This window comes from Artemia sp. Qi Xiang Cuo, chromosome 7, assembly GCF_049724085.1.
Source record: "Artemia sp. Qi Xiang Cuo chromosome 7, ASM4972408v1, whole genome shotgun sequence".
NCBI classification, from domain to species: domain Eukaryota; kingdom Metazoa; phylum Arthropoda; class Branchiopoda; order Anostraca; family Artemiidae; genus Artemia; species Artemia sp. Qi Xiang Cuo.
In genome coordinates, this window is record NC_142800.1 from 26,432,132 (window position 1) to 26,448,522 (window position 16,391).

The 16,391-nt window shown below is 35.1% G+C and overlaps 1 protein-coding gene and 1 long non-coding RNA gene across 2 annotated transcripts in view; one reads left to right on the forward strand and one right to left on the reverse strand.

Moving 5' to 3' along the window:
• Positions 1-688: 688 nt before the first annotated feature.
• Positions 689-11,433, reverse strand: mRpL33 (mitochondrial ribosomal protein L33). The gene is made up of 3 exons (XM_089092140.1): positions 11,414-11,433; positions 8,633-8,736; positions 689-799 (listed from the first exon to the last, which is right to left on the reverse strand). Exons 1-3 carry the CDS (start codon positions 11,416-11,418, stop codon positions 744-746), a joined length of 165 nt encoding a protein of 54 aa, XP_088948266.1. The 5' UTR covers positions 11,419-11,433; the 3' UTR covers positions 689-743.
• Positions 11,434-14,433: 3,000 nt separating this feature from the next.
• The window catches only part of LOC148950106 (uncharacterized), a 37,191-nt gene continuing 35,233 nt past the window's right edge, over positions 14,434-16,391 (forward strand). Inside the window, exon 1 of the long non-coding RNA XR_016141988.1 lies at positions 14,434-15,262. This is a non-coding gene — a long non-coding RNA (uncharacterized LOC148950106). The remainder of the gene's footprint in view (positions 15,263-16,391) is intronic.

The following is a 16,391-nucleotide window of genomic DNA, read 5'->3' on the forward strand; positions in this document are numbered from 1 at the left end:
ATATATATATATATATATATATATATATATATATATATATATATATATATATATATATATATATATATCGAACAATAGCGAAAAATCTCTCGCAACATGACACACCTTTCATAGCGCGCAATCTGGGAAGTTCCCAGACCGTCAGAGCAATAGCTTCAGTTGCTGCTTGGTTTTCCATCGGATCATAGCTTATGCATGACAGATTTCCCTTTCCCATAAGCTCGTCGTGATGCGCTAAACATTTATCCTTGCGCATGCTTGAAGGCGGGTTCATGAAGAGTGATTTAGCTTGTGTGGTTTTAGATGTGTTTCAATAATCTTTAATAGAGAGCCTAGGACTTTTCGCTACTGTTCGTATATATATATATATATATTTATACTGTGTTCCTGAGTGAGAAAATCGTATAAAAATCTAGATTTTACAAAATAGATACGCCTACTGATTTATCACAGTCGAATTTTATATTCTGTAGTGATATTTTTCAGATAATATAACTTTCTTAAACAACCTGGATCTGTTTTCTCATTAAATGAAGGATTTTGACCAATCCGTGGCTTTCTGGTGAAACATCCTTATTGAAAGTTTCCTTACATGACAAATAAGTTTTCATTATGCTCTTCTTCCAATCTACTCTTGACGTAACATTGCTAATCTAACAATACAATGACGGACAATCTCAAAGTCATAAATAGGCAAGGTGTAAATTTACGAAAACTTACACTAAAAATAAATACAAAAACTATCAGTCACTAATACTTCTTATTTTCTTTTTCTCTTTGTAGACAGTCTCCATTCCCACTAAAAAAGAAACATAGTTAAATAAATAAAATAGAACGGAACGTTATTAATAAGTGTAATTAATATTATCAGTAAACAACCTAAACCATATATTTTCTTGGTAAACTTTGCGATGAACCCTGTTTAATATCGATACGATACGAATTTATTATGTCAAATAACAAGAATTAAATGAGACACAATATAATTTAAATAATCCCTCTTCCTTGTCACTTACTTATTAAAATGGGACACAAAATACTGTCGAAAAGACAATCTGAATCGGTCGGATATATGAAGTATAAAAGCTCATCTCTACAATTTTATTGATACTCTATTAAAGGAATTAGATATCAAATATTATATAAAAATGCTTTATAAAAGTACACACCAATGGAAGTAAACATGATAATGTAATTAATAGAAGCATTGGGTGTATTATAAAGTAAGAATTCTATTTTTTAAGTGTTTGTTTTTAATTTTACACAAACCGTATCCTAGGGCTATATAGGGACTGTCAAAGGGAAGGGGTACATTTGTGAGTAAAATGAGTAATATCTTAGGAAAGAGCATGAAAAACGGATCAATTAGTGTATTCAACTTGTCTCTATGTCAGTAATCATTCATGAATATTAAATTAAAGAAAAAAAAACGACTTCTTATCTGAAAAGAGCCATATTAAAACATAAAACAAACAGAAGTGCTTCCTTTGTGAGAGGGGCTGACCTCTTCTCAACCCCCACTATTTATGTTAAGTTTTATAGTGCTTTTGAAATACTTCTTATTCCAATTTAATTGCAATTCAACAGCCAAGTTTTATAGTACTTTAAAAGACTTCTTATTCCAATACATACAAATATTTCAAGCCCAGGAAAAAGCCTTTGGCTTTTTCTTAATTGGATCTAGCAAAGGACAGATCCCAGGACATCAGGCACCAAATCCAATCAAATATGTCGTCACATCCCAGAGAAGCATATTTTCAAAGTATAGTATAAGGACCCTCTCGAGCCATTGCTGGCGGATAGGGCATCGAATCGACGTCTCAGTTGCTGGGTCTTTTTACAGGGACAAGTAGCAAACTTGTCAACCAACATTGCTGCGGTGGTAATAGAACCCCGGCCCCATGTTGCCAAGCAGAACAATTTTCAAAGGATGTATATCTTTATAATATCATGTTATGCGATATCATATTCCCATGTTATGTGATATAATTCCCTTGTCAAAAGATATCTGTGTTACCACCTTGTAAATGAAGATGCAGTTTTTTGTCAGAAATTTGCATTGTATTACAAAGTTATCTCTTATTAATTAACAGAAAGACAAAATGTGATAAACTTAAGCTGGTTGTTCTCTAATATAGATGTTACTGATGTCTGATAAACGATTTTATTTTCAAACGCAATAAAAACGGTCATGCCGATCAGCGACAGTTTTTTGTCATAATAAGACACTGAACATATGAAAATCACAACCATAGCCATCTTCATGCAAATATATATATTGATTCAAAATATCACAGATTCAAGTTTAAAAAGAATAATGAATTAAAGAAAATAAAAATATACAATTATTGACGAGTGGGTGCAGAATTAAAAATCTTGACGAACGAGGGAACAAAACTAATTGCGTACCGCATATGTCGCGCTGGTACCGGCTGAAGTTTTGGTAGCGGTTGAGCTACATTTCGCGGGAGCCTTTGGCGCGAAAGGGAGAGCTCAGGGGGGAGGATTCCACGAAGCCGCGGATTTTCCAAAATACCGACAACAAATTTAAAACACAATTCATGACGGCGTGTCGATAGAGTTTCAAGTGAAAATTGTTTCAAAAGGGAGCAATAAGGGACTTTGGGAGATTATGACACTACCAGAAGAGCTCGGTACTGGATCCTTTCCAGGCGGTCCTTCTGGTCCGAAGTCAGTCAGTAATGCCAAAAAGGGCAAACTTGTTTTACCAGCGGTCTGACAAATGTAAGAAAAATATTCAATAGGTAGGGAGTTGGGACACGCTGACAAGCAAAGAGTTTTAAAGAAAGAAGACCTAGGTTTCTCCCTTTGATCAACTACTGTGTCTGTTTTTCCCACGTCACATCCTGTGTGAGAGAAATTCCTAACAGTTTGATATCCATGAGGCAAACTGAAACATTCTGTAAAGAAAGGGATGAACAGTCCCTTAGAAAAGAAAAAGCTAATAAGACCGATTTTCACGGTTGACGATCATTTTGCCCTCCTCAGTTTGGCGTCATAAACTCACCATTATTTTGTTAGCCTCACTTGAAACATACTTTTCACCCAGCTCCATTACGGATAGATCATTAACGAATTTAAAGCGACCCGACTATCATTTGTCAACTCATTAACCATAACCAAAATAAGTAGAGGGCCTAAAATTGTTCCCTGGGGATCTCCACAGTAAATTGGCTGGGGATCAGAATAGGCTGATTTATTTTGACTGATTTACTTTATTTTGGCTGCTTTACTTAGTTTTTTGGCTTCTACCTGAAAGACAATTTGCAACTATTCTTATCAAATATACATCAACATTAAAATTTGCCAATAACTTGAGGATAAGGGTTCTGTGGCAGATCAGGTCAAATACTTTCTTTAGGTCAATCGTGATGAGGTTGACCCAGCGTTCCGGTTCATCTAAATGCTTTAAAATCTTATCAAGCATACTAACTAAGTAATGGCATGTTGAACTCTTGGGAATATTACAGAATTACTGAGGGTCAATTTTATGGAGAATAAAAGTTTTCAGCCACCCAGCGATGAAACTTTCATAAATCTTGCTAAAAATCGATGTCATCATAATAGGCCGCACACCAGTAAAATCACAGGGGGCTCCTTTTTTGGAGATAGGGGTTATGAATCCACTTTTCCAAATTCGCGGATACTGGCCTGACATTGTAATCTTGTTAAATATTAAAGTTAACGGAGCACTTAAAAATTCAGGAAAAGCCTTAATGAGGTTTAACAGGAATATCGAGTGGTGTAATACTGGTCCTCTTCAGTTTCATCAATTTGAGGCGAACTTGAGATTCTGTGATGATTGGGAAATCCATTAGATCTGGAGAAGAATGCGGAAAATTCTCCGAGCTTAGTGGTGGAAGTGACTGAACAATCGCTGCCAGGTGAGTGTTTAGGCGTTCTGCAGTTTCTTTGCAGTTTGTTTGAGATGTTCTTTGTTTGATGTGAAATTACTAACAGGAAAAAGCCTATGGCTTCTTCTTAATTGGAATAGTAAGCGACGACCTGCCTACAACCTACAATTATTACGTCATTGATCAATCTTTAACATGAATAAAAATGATTCTATTTTAGAAGTAATTTGTTTTAATTACAACACGTTTTTAACCCCATTAATTTCCTTTAAAATGAGCCATTGAACAACTCTCTACGAAGTTTCATTGCCAAGCTATCTGTGGAAAAGAAAAGAAAAAAAGAAAAAAAAGATGCCTTTTAGGCAGAATGCTGTAGTAGCTGCCACTTTTCTTAATTTTCAAGCCAATATATTTCCCTTGCTGTTCAAGCCAAGGGACAGAAAGTTTCCTACATAGGGGTTTCGGACAAGGTGGTTCTAATGGTGTACTTTTGTTTTGATGTGACTAGTTACTGATTATTATTTTTCTTAACATTGGACATGATTGTCTCTAACTAGGTTGCTAGCTACCGCTGCAATCCGGATGACAGCCGGATATACTCCTCTTTTAACAGCCCTTAAAAGCGTAAGGGCGTGGATCAGGGAGTCAATGGCGTGGCGAACATCAGAACTCGCCAAGGCGCGTGAACTAGCTGTACAAGAAGCATCAAGCAGAGCATTAGCAACAACTACAAGGGCGTTTGCACACTCAATGCCATGTTGAAGGCCAAATTTATGTGGAGGTGTTTAGCATTTTTCTTCGAGCTCTTTTATAAACTTTAGTTCATAAAGCTTGCATAAACTGGTTGATACAGTTACGGGCCTGAAAGATATGCACTCATTAGAGACTTTCTGCTTTCTTTGAAAAGAAGGAAGATCTCTCATGCAGAATGATGACGGAGCCAAACCTTGTATAAATATCATCTGCAGCAGTAACGTGTTATGTTTTAAATGCGAAGAACCCCCATTCTTGATATGTAGAGCGTGAAATCCATCTATGCCTCGTGACATCTTAAGGTGCACAATAGCATCAGCCACAGAGTCACAGACACTGTAAAATCAGAGTCAGAGAATGCATACAAAAATTAGTCAAGCTCTTCAGAATATTTGTGTTCAAGTTGGGGGTCTGGTGGAGAGGATTCAGCCTCATAGAAAGAATACCATTCAGTCAGGGGAACATCAGCAGCGGAAAGGGAGGTTTTGGGGATCCTTGGACGGAGTGTCGACCAAAAGAAATGAGGGTTGTCTTTGTTTTGTTTTTTTGTGTTGACAGTTCTGTGATTTTCTTGCGGTGGTTTTGAAGTTCCTTGGCAAACTTTATCTTTGTTGCGATGCGGATAGAACTAACAGGATCGGATCTTGGTCGGTCGCACTCAATCCACAGATGTAGCCAAAACTTTGCTGAATTACATGATTGGGAGAGACTTTGATTTTCGCACCACGTGAGAACTGTTCCTGGATGGCAACGCTTCAATGGAACAGCACAAGATTCTGTACATTGTAAAGCATGGCATATCTCGGCGCAATAAATATCAAGGAGAATGAATTTTCCTCAGCGGGCAGCTGTGAGTCCTTGATTAGCAGGACGAACGGTACCTTAATCTTAGAAAAGATTGTAGAAACACTATCCCAATAGGGTTCAGGGTTGATTAATGCCCAATTATGTGTATACGATGCATTTGGTGTTTTTGGGTGACTACTGGGTATCTGAGAAGTTTGGTTTGGTGAAAAAGAAAAAAATACAGGCAGGTGATCAGATATTATATAATCACATAGAACCTTTGGTTGAGAGACATCTAAGAAGGGAGAAGCGAAAGCATGGTCTACGTTGGACGTGAACGAGGAATTGTGAATGTATGTGAAATCTCGGTCTTTATCAACAACATACAAATGATTATCGAATATTTCACCAATCAGAGAAGAGCAGGTAGATTGAGCAGTTAGGTTACAGTTAAATCTCCAACAATCAGAGATGCAGAATTACTAGAAATAATGCTTGAAATGCTTCTACATAACTTTTCAGAGGCAAGAGCAAAAAGGCGTTCAGACGTATCATTATGGTAATCAGTTGGCAAATATACATTATAAAAAAAATATCATCAATTTTAACAGCAAGAAAGTAATCACAGGATTCTACAAACAGCGAACGTAAAGTGGAATTCACGCAAGTCACAAGATCGCCTGACGGTCTACCACCAGTTCTTTTTTCTTTGCAGGAGATGCATAGCAAGTGAATTTGTCTCTAGTATCCAAAATACTAGCGCTGTACTGACTTAAAAGATGCTCTTGTAAGCAAATCACATCATGTTTTGACACAAGCTAATCAAGAACAGAAGATTTTGGATAAACCCGCCGTTAATATTTAGAGGTAACCACGTTATATCGATATTATGACTGACTGTTGACGCTTTAACCATGTGTATTAATCTGAATCTTGGCTGGATGATTATTTGGGCATTTCACGCTGTAACAAGTGTGGTCACCAGCCCTACATAACACATAGTACATACTAGCTGTGCACATGTCTGAACGGTTAGATACATGATTGATAGGACCCCATCGATCACAAATAGCGCCTGATTGGCAGTTCATTGCTGTGTGACCTACCTTGTGACATTTAAAGCATCGACAGGGAAGGAAGAGAAACTCCTGAACATGTAGACTTTTATAACCGATGCGCACTGATACTTTTAGGAAAAAGTCAAGGTCACTACAAGTCTTGAACTGCCCTTTAAAGATGCAAGAAGCGCCATACTGGCTTATCTTCGTACTTTTGAGAATTATTTGTTTAAGGTAAAAAATGACTGAAAATTGGGAAACTAGCTTAACGGAGGCTTCGAAGACTAGTTCTTTCATATAAGTACTAATAGATGTCTAAGCGGTTTTCACACTCTCAACTATTTTGTTAGCCCCTGATTTGGAGTGCACAACAATTTTCCTGTCGTTATTCGATCGCATGAGATCCGAAGTGTCATTTGAAGCTTCTTTGCAAATGTTGTCAATAAACTGTTTATGGTCATGAAGATCCCTGATATCTTTGGGACAATTTTTTAGTTCTACAGCATACGATGGTTTTACGCTTTGTGAATTGTAGATAGAAGAGATTGATGCATTTTTAACTTTTTTCGCATTCTAAGAGTTCACATTTAAGAGCGCGCGAGTTGTAACGTCAATAAATCCATCTATCTTTGCGAAATCTCGTTTACTTTCGAAGCTAGTGTAGCAGAAACAGCATCGCCGATGACTGGAGTTTCACAGGAACTGAAAATAACAAAACGCGGTTATTTTCTCTTTGGCGGCTGAGACGAGGAGCTTACACATGTCAATAATATTTTCGTCGTCTTTGACATGACTGATAACTCGACCTTTCAAAAACAAAAGACAGCATTCAAAGCAAGTGTTTCGCTCATGCTTGTCTTTCAGTAATTAAGCGTAATCCAGGAATTTTGGATTATCGTAATCCAAAAAAGAAAAACGATATCGGATGGTATCAAAAAGGTAGTAGGCTAAATTTCAGAACTCGAAATGCCAATAAGCAAGGGAAGCGTAGGCTTCTGTTATCTATTCCCGGCATTTAATGGGAGACACCACTCCCGGCACGTACGACGACTCTTGCTACAGAAAACCTCCCCTCCTCTGCTCACTTATTAATAAAGTTCGCAAAAATAATTAATCCGTAGAAATAATTCGATAACTAATATCATTGGATTATCTCTCACTTAGTGAAATGCTGAGTAATAATTCTATTCAGGTCATGAACTATAATCCTTCGCCAAATATTGCAAAAAATAACTAGCTTCACAGGGATTAAAATTCACTGAAAAATCTTACTGGTTTGATAATTAATAATATCCAATTCTAGACAGATGTTTTCACCTTGATTTCTGAATCAATACTGATATTACATATATACAATTACTGTTCGTTTAAAATAGCGCTATATTTTTTCAATATATTGACTAAAAGTTGTATGAGATTTCGGAGGAAGGGAGCTATTATAGCTAGAAGGCCAGCATTTGCGCGTGTGCCAGCTTATATGGCTACTGTCTAAGTAATACATCTGGTGTAATTTGAAATGAGATAGCATGTCCCTTTTTAGAATATGAGAGTATATCCAGAATTTGTGTCGAGATTGGTGCCGATTTTCATGATGTTCTTAAGTTAACTAAAAGCTTGTTATTGGAAATAGGTTTTAAGCTCATCCAACACTCTTAGTCAGACCACGTAATAAATGTTTCCTGTTGCTATTTGATGCTTAAAAAATTGGAAATAATTCCCAACACACATTTTTTTTAAGAAAAAGTGATGGGAAGGGAGCTATATGATTCCCTAGAACAAAATTATCATAGTTCTTCCCATAATTTCATGCAATCTTCGATTAAATCCCATTTTCGTCACAATTTGAGTATTTATCTCCACTGGCAAGATCTATAAGCAACAAACAGTTTTTATTTAAATATTTTTTTGCCCCCCCCCCCCCCCCCAACGCTCAGAAATGATCTGCAGGCACTAAAGGTTTAACTGTAGTACGGGACTACTTCTTTTACTCAGCCAACCACTTTTACTTACTTTAGTTACATAATAATTATGCTTTGCCTTTTTCACTTTTCCGCTTTTTGAAACAATGAGAAAAATTAAGGTAAAGGAAAGTCAACAAGGTAAAGGAAAACAAGTGCACAGAAAAGGTTCAATGGAAAAAATACCAAAACAGTTACAAACCTAATGGATCAAATCGAAGAAATTCAAGTTTATCTCCTAATCTATCTCTCACAACATTGACAAAATGACTAGATAATGTGCTCTGCACTTGGACCAGAACTTTCCTAAAGAAAAGAATATGATTAAAATATATAGTATGGGACCCACCCGAAGGAATGTGCTCTATTTCAGTTTGTGAGTGGTCAGTGAAATGACCGAGATTTTTCTGTACCAAAGGACAGAGCATGACCTGCTGATCCCAGGAAGACCCGCTATACCGGTGTCAGACGCTGGCATCAGCAGCTATAGCAGTTCAAAGTTGCCTGTTCGCTTCTTTTTTTCTCGGCTAGCAACGCCATCTTGAGAGTACAAGATACATGACCTAAGTAGGAAACGCTATTGTCGAGGGAAAGTATCTGGATAGAATGATCCCACAAAAGCCAACAAGCTAATTTCATTATCTCATACATCCAGCACATATCAGTATTTGGGGAGTATACCCAATGGATATTATCTAAAAATTTCTATTCTATAGAATGTAAAAATATTATCCAACCATACTTAGTTATTGCCAAAATTATCCAACTATATACCTATCTCAAAAACCCTTTTAAGCAAATAGGAAATTATTCAACTAGGAAAATAATTAAAATTTAAAAGAAAAATAGTTTTATCTTGCTAGCCAAATACAATAGAGCATAAGAGCCAACTTAGTATCTCTAATTAGGTGGATAATACTTTAACTTAATGCTTGTGATATATATCTAACTAGACAGATAAGTCAATTCTTCATACAAATTAGTGATAATATCCAACTAGTCAGACAATTTTTTCTCTTAGACATAGCATGAACATCTAACTTAGTAGATAATACTTTATCCTAGCCCTTCTGATATTAATCAAACTAGGTAGGCTAGTTAAGTCACTTCCTGCCTAGTTAAATATATATCAGAAGATCTAAGATTCAGCATTATCCACTTAGTTAGATATTCTCTCTGCCTAAGAGAAACAATTTATCTGGCTAGTTGGATATTATCTGAAAACTGTGTAATGGAATTTACTTATCCTCCCAGTTGGATCTAGGCTATATCAGAAGTATTAAGACTTTGTATTATCCACCTAGTTACATGTTCATGCTGTGCCTAAGAGAAATGATTTATCTGGCTAGTTGGATATTAACCCTAAACTGCTTAGAGAATCTTCTTATCTGCCTAGTTGGATATATATATCAGAAACACTAAGCTACATTATTATCCAACTAGGTGGATATTCTTGCTGTGCCTAACAGAAACAATTTGTCTGGCTAGTTGGATATTAACCCAAAACTGCTTAGAGAATCTTCTTATCCGACTATTTGGATATATATCCAAAACACAAAGCTATGTTATTATCCAACTAGGTAGATATTCTGTTTATTGCATAGACAATCATGGAAAGGCAGTGTGATCTTCAAAACTATCTATATATAGAAAAAATAATATGGTAACAAAACAATGACGCATAAGCAAAAAAATAATACAAACACACAAATCCAGCAAACTTTGGTATATAGCCTATATTGGGGCCAATAGGGGGGGGGTGGCAATTTCAACTGTACTAATTATTATATTTGAAAAGAAAGCAGAATAGAAATCAAACAGTATGTTTTTTCCCTATCTGGTTTTTACCCTACACTATAAATTCACCTACCTTTGTATCACTAAGTTTATCAAAATTCCCTCTCATAGGAGAGGAAATGAGTGAAGAACAATATTTTCAAAGATCTTAATAATGCCTAATTTAGGTTCTATGCCCATTGCTCAAAGTTTTATTTGCTTAATTATCATCAACAGCTGGTTCTGATGAACAAACAGATCCAAAAAAAACTTTGGCACAAAGCCTATGTCTACATCTATCCTCATTTGGTGGGGGAGGGCTAGGACACAGTTGGAATAGTAGCAATTGCCAAATTTGGGGTAGCAGTGTATTCTATGGCTTGTTCTGAAGGACACATAACAAAAGAGTATTACCATTTAATTACCTAATCAACACTTTCCAAATATAATGGTTGCTACCATTACAATTACTCCCCCTCCCCCAATCAAATTTTCATGTTTCCTTCCATATCCATCCCATGTTTATACAATATATTTATCAAATTATTCTTACTGTTTCATAATGGCATGATGCAATTGACCAAGTTAAGAACAATATAGCAAGTGAAATTCCTGATGAGGGGTCAGGAATGGGTCAACAGTCTGAATCATAATCTGGAAATGTCTTTAAAAAAAAACTCTACCTCCCCCTCCTAGGGAACAATTAATGTAGATCAATTTAGATTAATCTTTGGCATAAATGTACAACTTTCAGAAACGGATCTACAGCAAAAAAAAAAAAATCCAATTTTAAACCAAGATTAAGGAAAAATTTTACTTTATATTATGCAGCAAGTTTCTTTTTACCATATTTTTCTCTTTTCTTTCATTTTAATCAATATTTTTCAATCATCTTTAAACTAGATAATTTCACTGAAATTCATTTAGATACAAAATTTTTGAAAAAAAGTACAACATATTTGCTATTTATTTTGGCTAAAAAAGATTCTAACTGTAGTGGTTTTTAACTGTGGTGGTTATCTTTGCTAACTGGTACATTTAAGGTGGTCAACAACATCATCCAAGGGGAAAATCCATAGAGAATAGCCTATATAATTAAAGCTTACTGTATTTTGGTACTAATAAATACATAAATAAATGAATAATGGAGTGGAAACCTAAAATTAGAGCTATCAAGAAGGAAACATGTTAAGAAAATGATTCTTACTTCATAATATGTAGAAAAATTATAGTTGTTAACTAGTCTTCCATATAAAGGACTAGTTCAACCCAAGCTTGAAGTTGAGATGTCTCTAGACTCCCTGTATTTTAAAAAAGACAAAAAGTTTTTGAAAGATATGCCACCAAAATTATATCTGGCATGTGGGAACTGTCTTACCCAGCCAGACTAGCTAAACTGAAACTCCCAACAGTTGTATACAGGAAAAAAGAGGTGATGCCATTCTAACCTGTATCCTGGTTAGAATGGCAAGTTTTTTTAACCATATTTTTCTCTTTTATTTCCTTTTAATCTATGTTTTTCAATCATCTTTAAACTAGATAATTTCACTGAAATTCATTTAGATACTTGTTAACAAAATTTTTGAAAAAAGGTACAACATTTTTGCTATATATATTGGCTAAAAAAGAAGATTCTGACTGTAGTGATTTTTTAACTGTAGTTGTTACCTTAGTCAACTGCTACATTTAAGGTGGTCAACAACATGATCCAAGGGGGAAATCCATGGAGAACAGCCTATATAATTAAAGCTTACTGTATTTTGGTACTAATAAATACATAAATAAATGAATAATGGAGTGGAAACCTAAATTAGAGCTATCAAGAAGGAAACATGTTAAGAAAATGATTCTTACTTCATAATATGTAGAAAAATTATAGTTGTTAACTAGTCTCCCATATAAAGGACTAGTTCAACCCAAGCTTGAAGTTGAGATGTCTCTAGACTCCCTGTATTTTAAAAAGACATAACGTTTTTGAAAGATATGCCACCAAAACTATATCTGGCATGTGGGAACTGTCTTACCCTGCCAGACTAGCTAAACTGAAACTCCCAACAGTTCATGGGCGCTCATATTGGGGGGGCAGGGAGGGGCTCTCGGGCCCCCTGGCTGAATGATACGGCCTTATTTTTATATTTTTGTTGTGAGATTTCTACTATATAGTATTAAAAATGCCAATTAGATGCGGTTTGCCCCCCCCCCCCCTGGAATTTAGCTTATGGGCGCCCATGCAACAGTTGTATACAGGAAAAAAAGAGGTGATGCCATTTTAACCTACAAGCTAAAGAAGGCCAATATGCTGCCAGTTTTATTTCCTGTTGTTGGTCCTAATTCAAGAACCAGATGTCATTAGCTGAACCTTGTAAAGCAATCTGCCATGACAAGTTTTTGGCACTTCATATTATTGACTTACAAATAAAGTAAATATACTACTCAATGCCTTTTTTATGCTCTTTCTAAATATAACAATCATTTTTGTCAGAAATGAGTTTTACCCCCACCATATATATACCAATTCAGAGTATATATTTGCACATCAGGGGGTGGGGGTAAAGTTTATTTCTGATGCAAATGAGAGGTAAGTTTGAACTTTACCCCCACCCCTAATATGCAAATATATAGGCTACCATGAATTGGTATATATAGGGGCAGGGGTAAAATTCATTTTCAATAAAAATGATTATTATATTTGTAAATAGCATAAAAAAGGCATGGTAAATATTTACCAAATCCTATTATTGAGTTACAAATAAAGTGAATATACTGCTCAATGCCTTTTTTATGCTCTTTGCAAATATAATAATCATTTTTTTGTAAAAGAATTTGACCCCCACCCATATTTATACAATTCAGGGTATATATTTGCATGTTAGGGGGTAGGGGTAAATTTTATTTCTGATGTAAATGAGAGGTAAGTTAGGTATATACTTCTACAACCTAACCCTGAATTGGCAGATATAAGGGGGGGGGGGGCTGAAATTCATTTTCAATAGAAATGATTATTATATTAGTAATCAGCATAAAAAAGGCATCAAACAGTGCATTCACTTTATTCCTAACTCAATAATAGGATTTGGTAGAAATTTACCAATTGGTATATATAGCAGTGGGGCATGGGGGCTAAAATTCATTTCTGACAAAAATGATTATTATATTTGTAAAGAGCATAAAAAAAGGCATCAAGTGGTGTATTCACTTTATTTATAACTCAATAATATGATTTGGTAAATATTTACCAAAGGCATCAAGTAGTATCTTCACTTTATTTGTAAGTCAATAACATAAACTGCCAAAAATTTACCTCTGCCATAACCAGAGTCCAGACTAAATTTTTTTCTCAAGAATTGTCAACAATTGGAATAAATTCTCTGAAGACACAGTTACTGCTGAATCTATTGACATTCTCAAATGAAGGCTGGATGCTAAGTGGTCCTAGAGGGATTTGAAAATCTGTGAAGCTACTGATCATGCAACTGCACCTGGTCACTTAACAATAATAAAAACAGTTTTGATCATCAGCTCTGGAGCTTCAAAAGGTAAAATCCTTAGATTTGCCAGATCCCCAGGTGGGTCAGGGACAATTTGAGCCAATAAATCCTTACTATAATGGCAATCCATTAGTTTGAATTGGACTTAGCCTTATCAGCTGAGTCCTGGGCAGTATTTATCCCCACCAATAGGTTGGCATAATCAAAATCAGGGTCAATCTTCCTATACCCATTTATATACTGCAGCACCATCAAAATTTGTAAATGCTCATAAAAACTCTATGACCCAACAAGAAACAGCACAGAATCCCCCACGTCATACCAGTGACTATAGCCTAGCTAATAGGGTTAATATCTACCAAATCATATTATTGACTTACACATAAAGTGAATATACCACTTGATGCCTTTTTTATACTTATTATAAATATAATAATCATTTCTATTGGAAATGAATTTCAGCCCCCCCCCCCCTATATGTCAATTCAGGGTATATATTTCTAAATAAGGGTGGGGGGGGGTAAAGTTTAAACTTACCTCCCATTTACATCAGAAACAAAATTTGCTTCCCCCTCCCCTAATGTAGAAACATATACCCTGAATTGGCATATATAGGGGGGGGGGGGCGCAATTCATTTCCAATAGAAATGATTATTATATTTGTAATCAGTATAAAAAAGGCATCATGTGGTATATTCACTTTATGTGTAAGTCAATAATATGATTCGGTAGATATTTAATGCTAATAGATTTACAACATTAAGTACAGAGCAATTTCCAGCATTACCATGTGAAAGTGATGATGAGATAAGGGTAGTTGGAAACCATATGATGTTAAAGGAATCAAGAGACCAATAGAAATGTCAAGGCTGGGTCAAATTCAGAATTTTGGTTGTAATAGAAGAGATATTTCTAATGATAGAGTTAAATCCTTTTTCCTTCAGACAAAAAGACAGAACATTGAAAAGCCATCCAAAAGCAAGTCTGTAAATATGAATATTCCCTCTGCAGAGCAATTTACCTCTAATGTTGAAATAGAAGTGATTAATAAAAGGGAAGTTCTGCCATCTGACTTTGATCTGGTAAAGACTTTTAAAGTATTGCTCAAAAGCCACAAGTTTGAATTTGATGTTATGAGCTGTAGGTTCATGATGACTGTTTATATTCAAAATGAGGATGAAGGAAAGATAATTCTGAACTATGGAAAAATTGGTGATACCACACTAACATCAATAATTAAATTCCCAAATTTGACTTTAGAGTTAACCAAATTTGTTAACCAAAAAAAAAACTGACCAAATTTAAACTAAAGTTAGGGTGTCTTAACCAGCAAAAGATTGCCAGTGTGTTTATGCTGAATAAAATACTTGAAAATTCCCAAAATTGACCTTAAAACTTTATCTTGGAATGCCCAGTCAGTCATGAAAGAGAAGAGATACTTCATTATAGATTATTGTCATGAAAAAGAAATGGCCATAATTTGCATACAAGAGACATGGTTGCAACCAAACATGGATTTGACTTTTGAAGAATAATATTATAAGAAGACAGGTCAGAAGGCGCAAAAGGTAGAGTACTGATTTGTCCAGTTAATTGAGCCCCTTTCAAAGTTTCTTTGACAACTCCTTCTATAGGAAGTTCTTTGGTCTAAAAACAAAAACATAACAATAATTGCAATACATTGTGTCCACATTGCTCTTTCCTTAACTAGAATAGGGATGTCAAACATGACTTCATGATAAGATTGAGGAGTTTTATTCCTTGAGAAAATAAAAGCCTTGTAAAAGGCACAGTATTGCACTGGGCATGATGGTTTCCCTGTTAGTTAGCACCCCAGTGTCAACTAAATATTGGATGAAGTTTAAGTGAGATGATACCACAGTCCTACTTGTGTTACTTTGCAAGTGGTGATATGTGGCCTGAGATCCGTAGATCTAGAATAAGGCCCTAGATCCAAGGACTTGAATTTTTCAGAATTCAAGAATAACTATTTGTTAGATTGGCATTAAGAGTTTTTATTTTCACTGTGTCTTTACATTTAGGAATATTAATTTAATTGTATAGATTTATTTTATTGTGCCTTTGTAAATGCATAAAATATTAATAAATATTAAATGGATTTAGGGCCTAATACCTTAGCACTGCTTGGCAGTTAAAATCTTTTTTGTAAAAAATTATTATTTTTTTTTTATAAAGAGAAGAGAGACTTGAAAATAGATTATTGTCATGAAAATGAGATTGCCATAATCCGCATACAAGAGACATGGTTGCAACCACACATGAATTTGACTTTTAAAGGATATAATGTTTTAAGAAGACAGGTCAGAAGCCACAACATGTGGAGTACTAATTTGTCTGAAAAGGTCTTTACATTTTACTAATTGGAAGATTGATTTGCAAGATTCTCCAGACTATAAAGTTGAAATTAGGCATTTTTATGGTCTTAAAAAATAAGGTTTTATGACTTAACAATCTTGAGTAAGTCAGTATTCTTATCAAAACAGACTATTGTAGCAGCTAGTTCAGACATTGAGCAAAGACAATAGAGCTGGGCTATGCTTAGAAAGTAATGGATATGTTATTTTCTGAGGATATTGATATTTATATGTTATAGGGCCACCTGAAACTAGAAATTCTAACCAAAAAACATCTTGTATGGCTGTGAAAAAAGGTTATGAAACTGTAGTGGCATCAATA

Coding starts and splice junctions, on each gene's coding strand:
- mRpL33 (XM_089092140.1), bottom strand. Junction 800..8,632: donor TCTTCGATTTGATCCATTAG/GTTTGTAACTGT, acceptor TTTCTTTTTTAG/TGGGAATGGAGACTGTCTAC.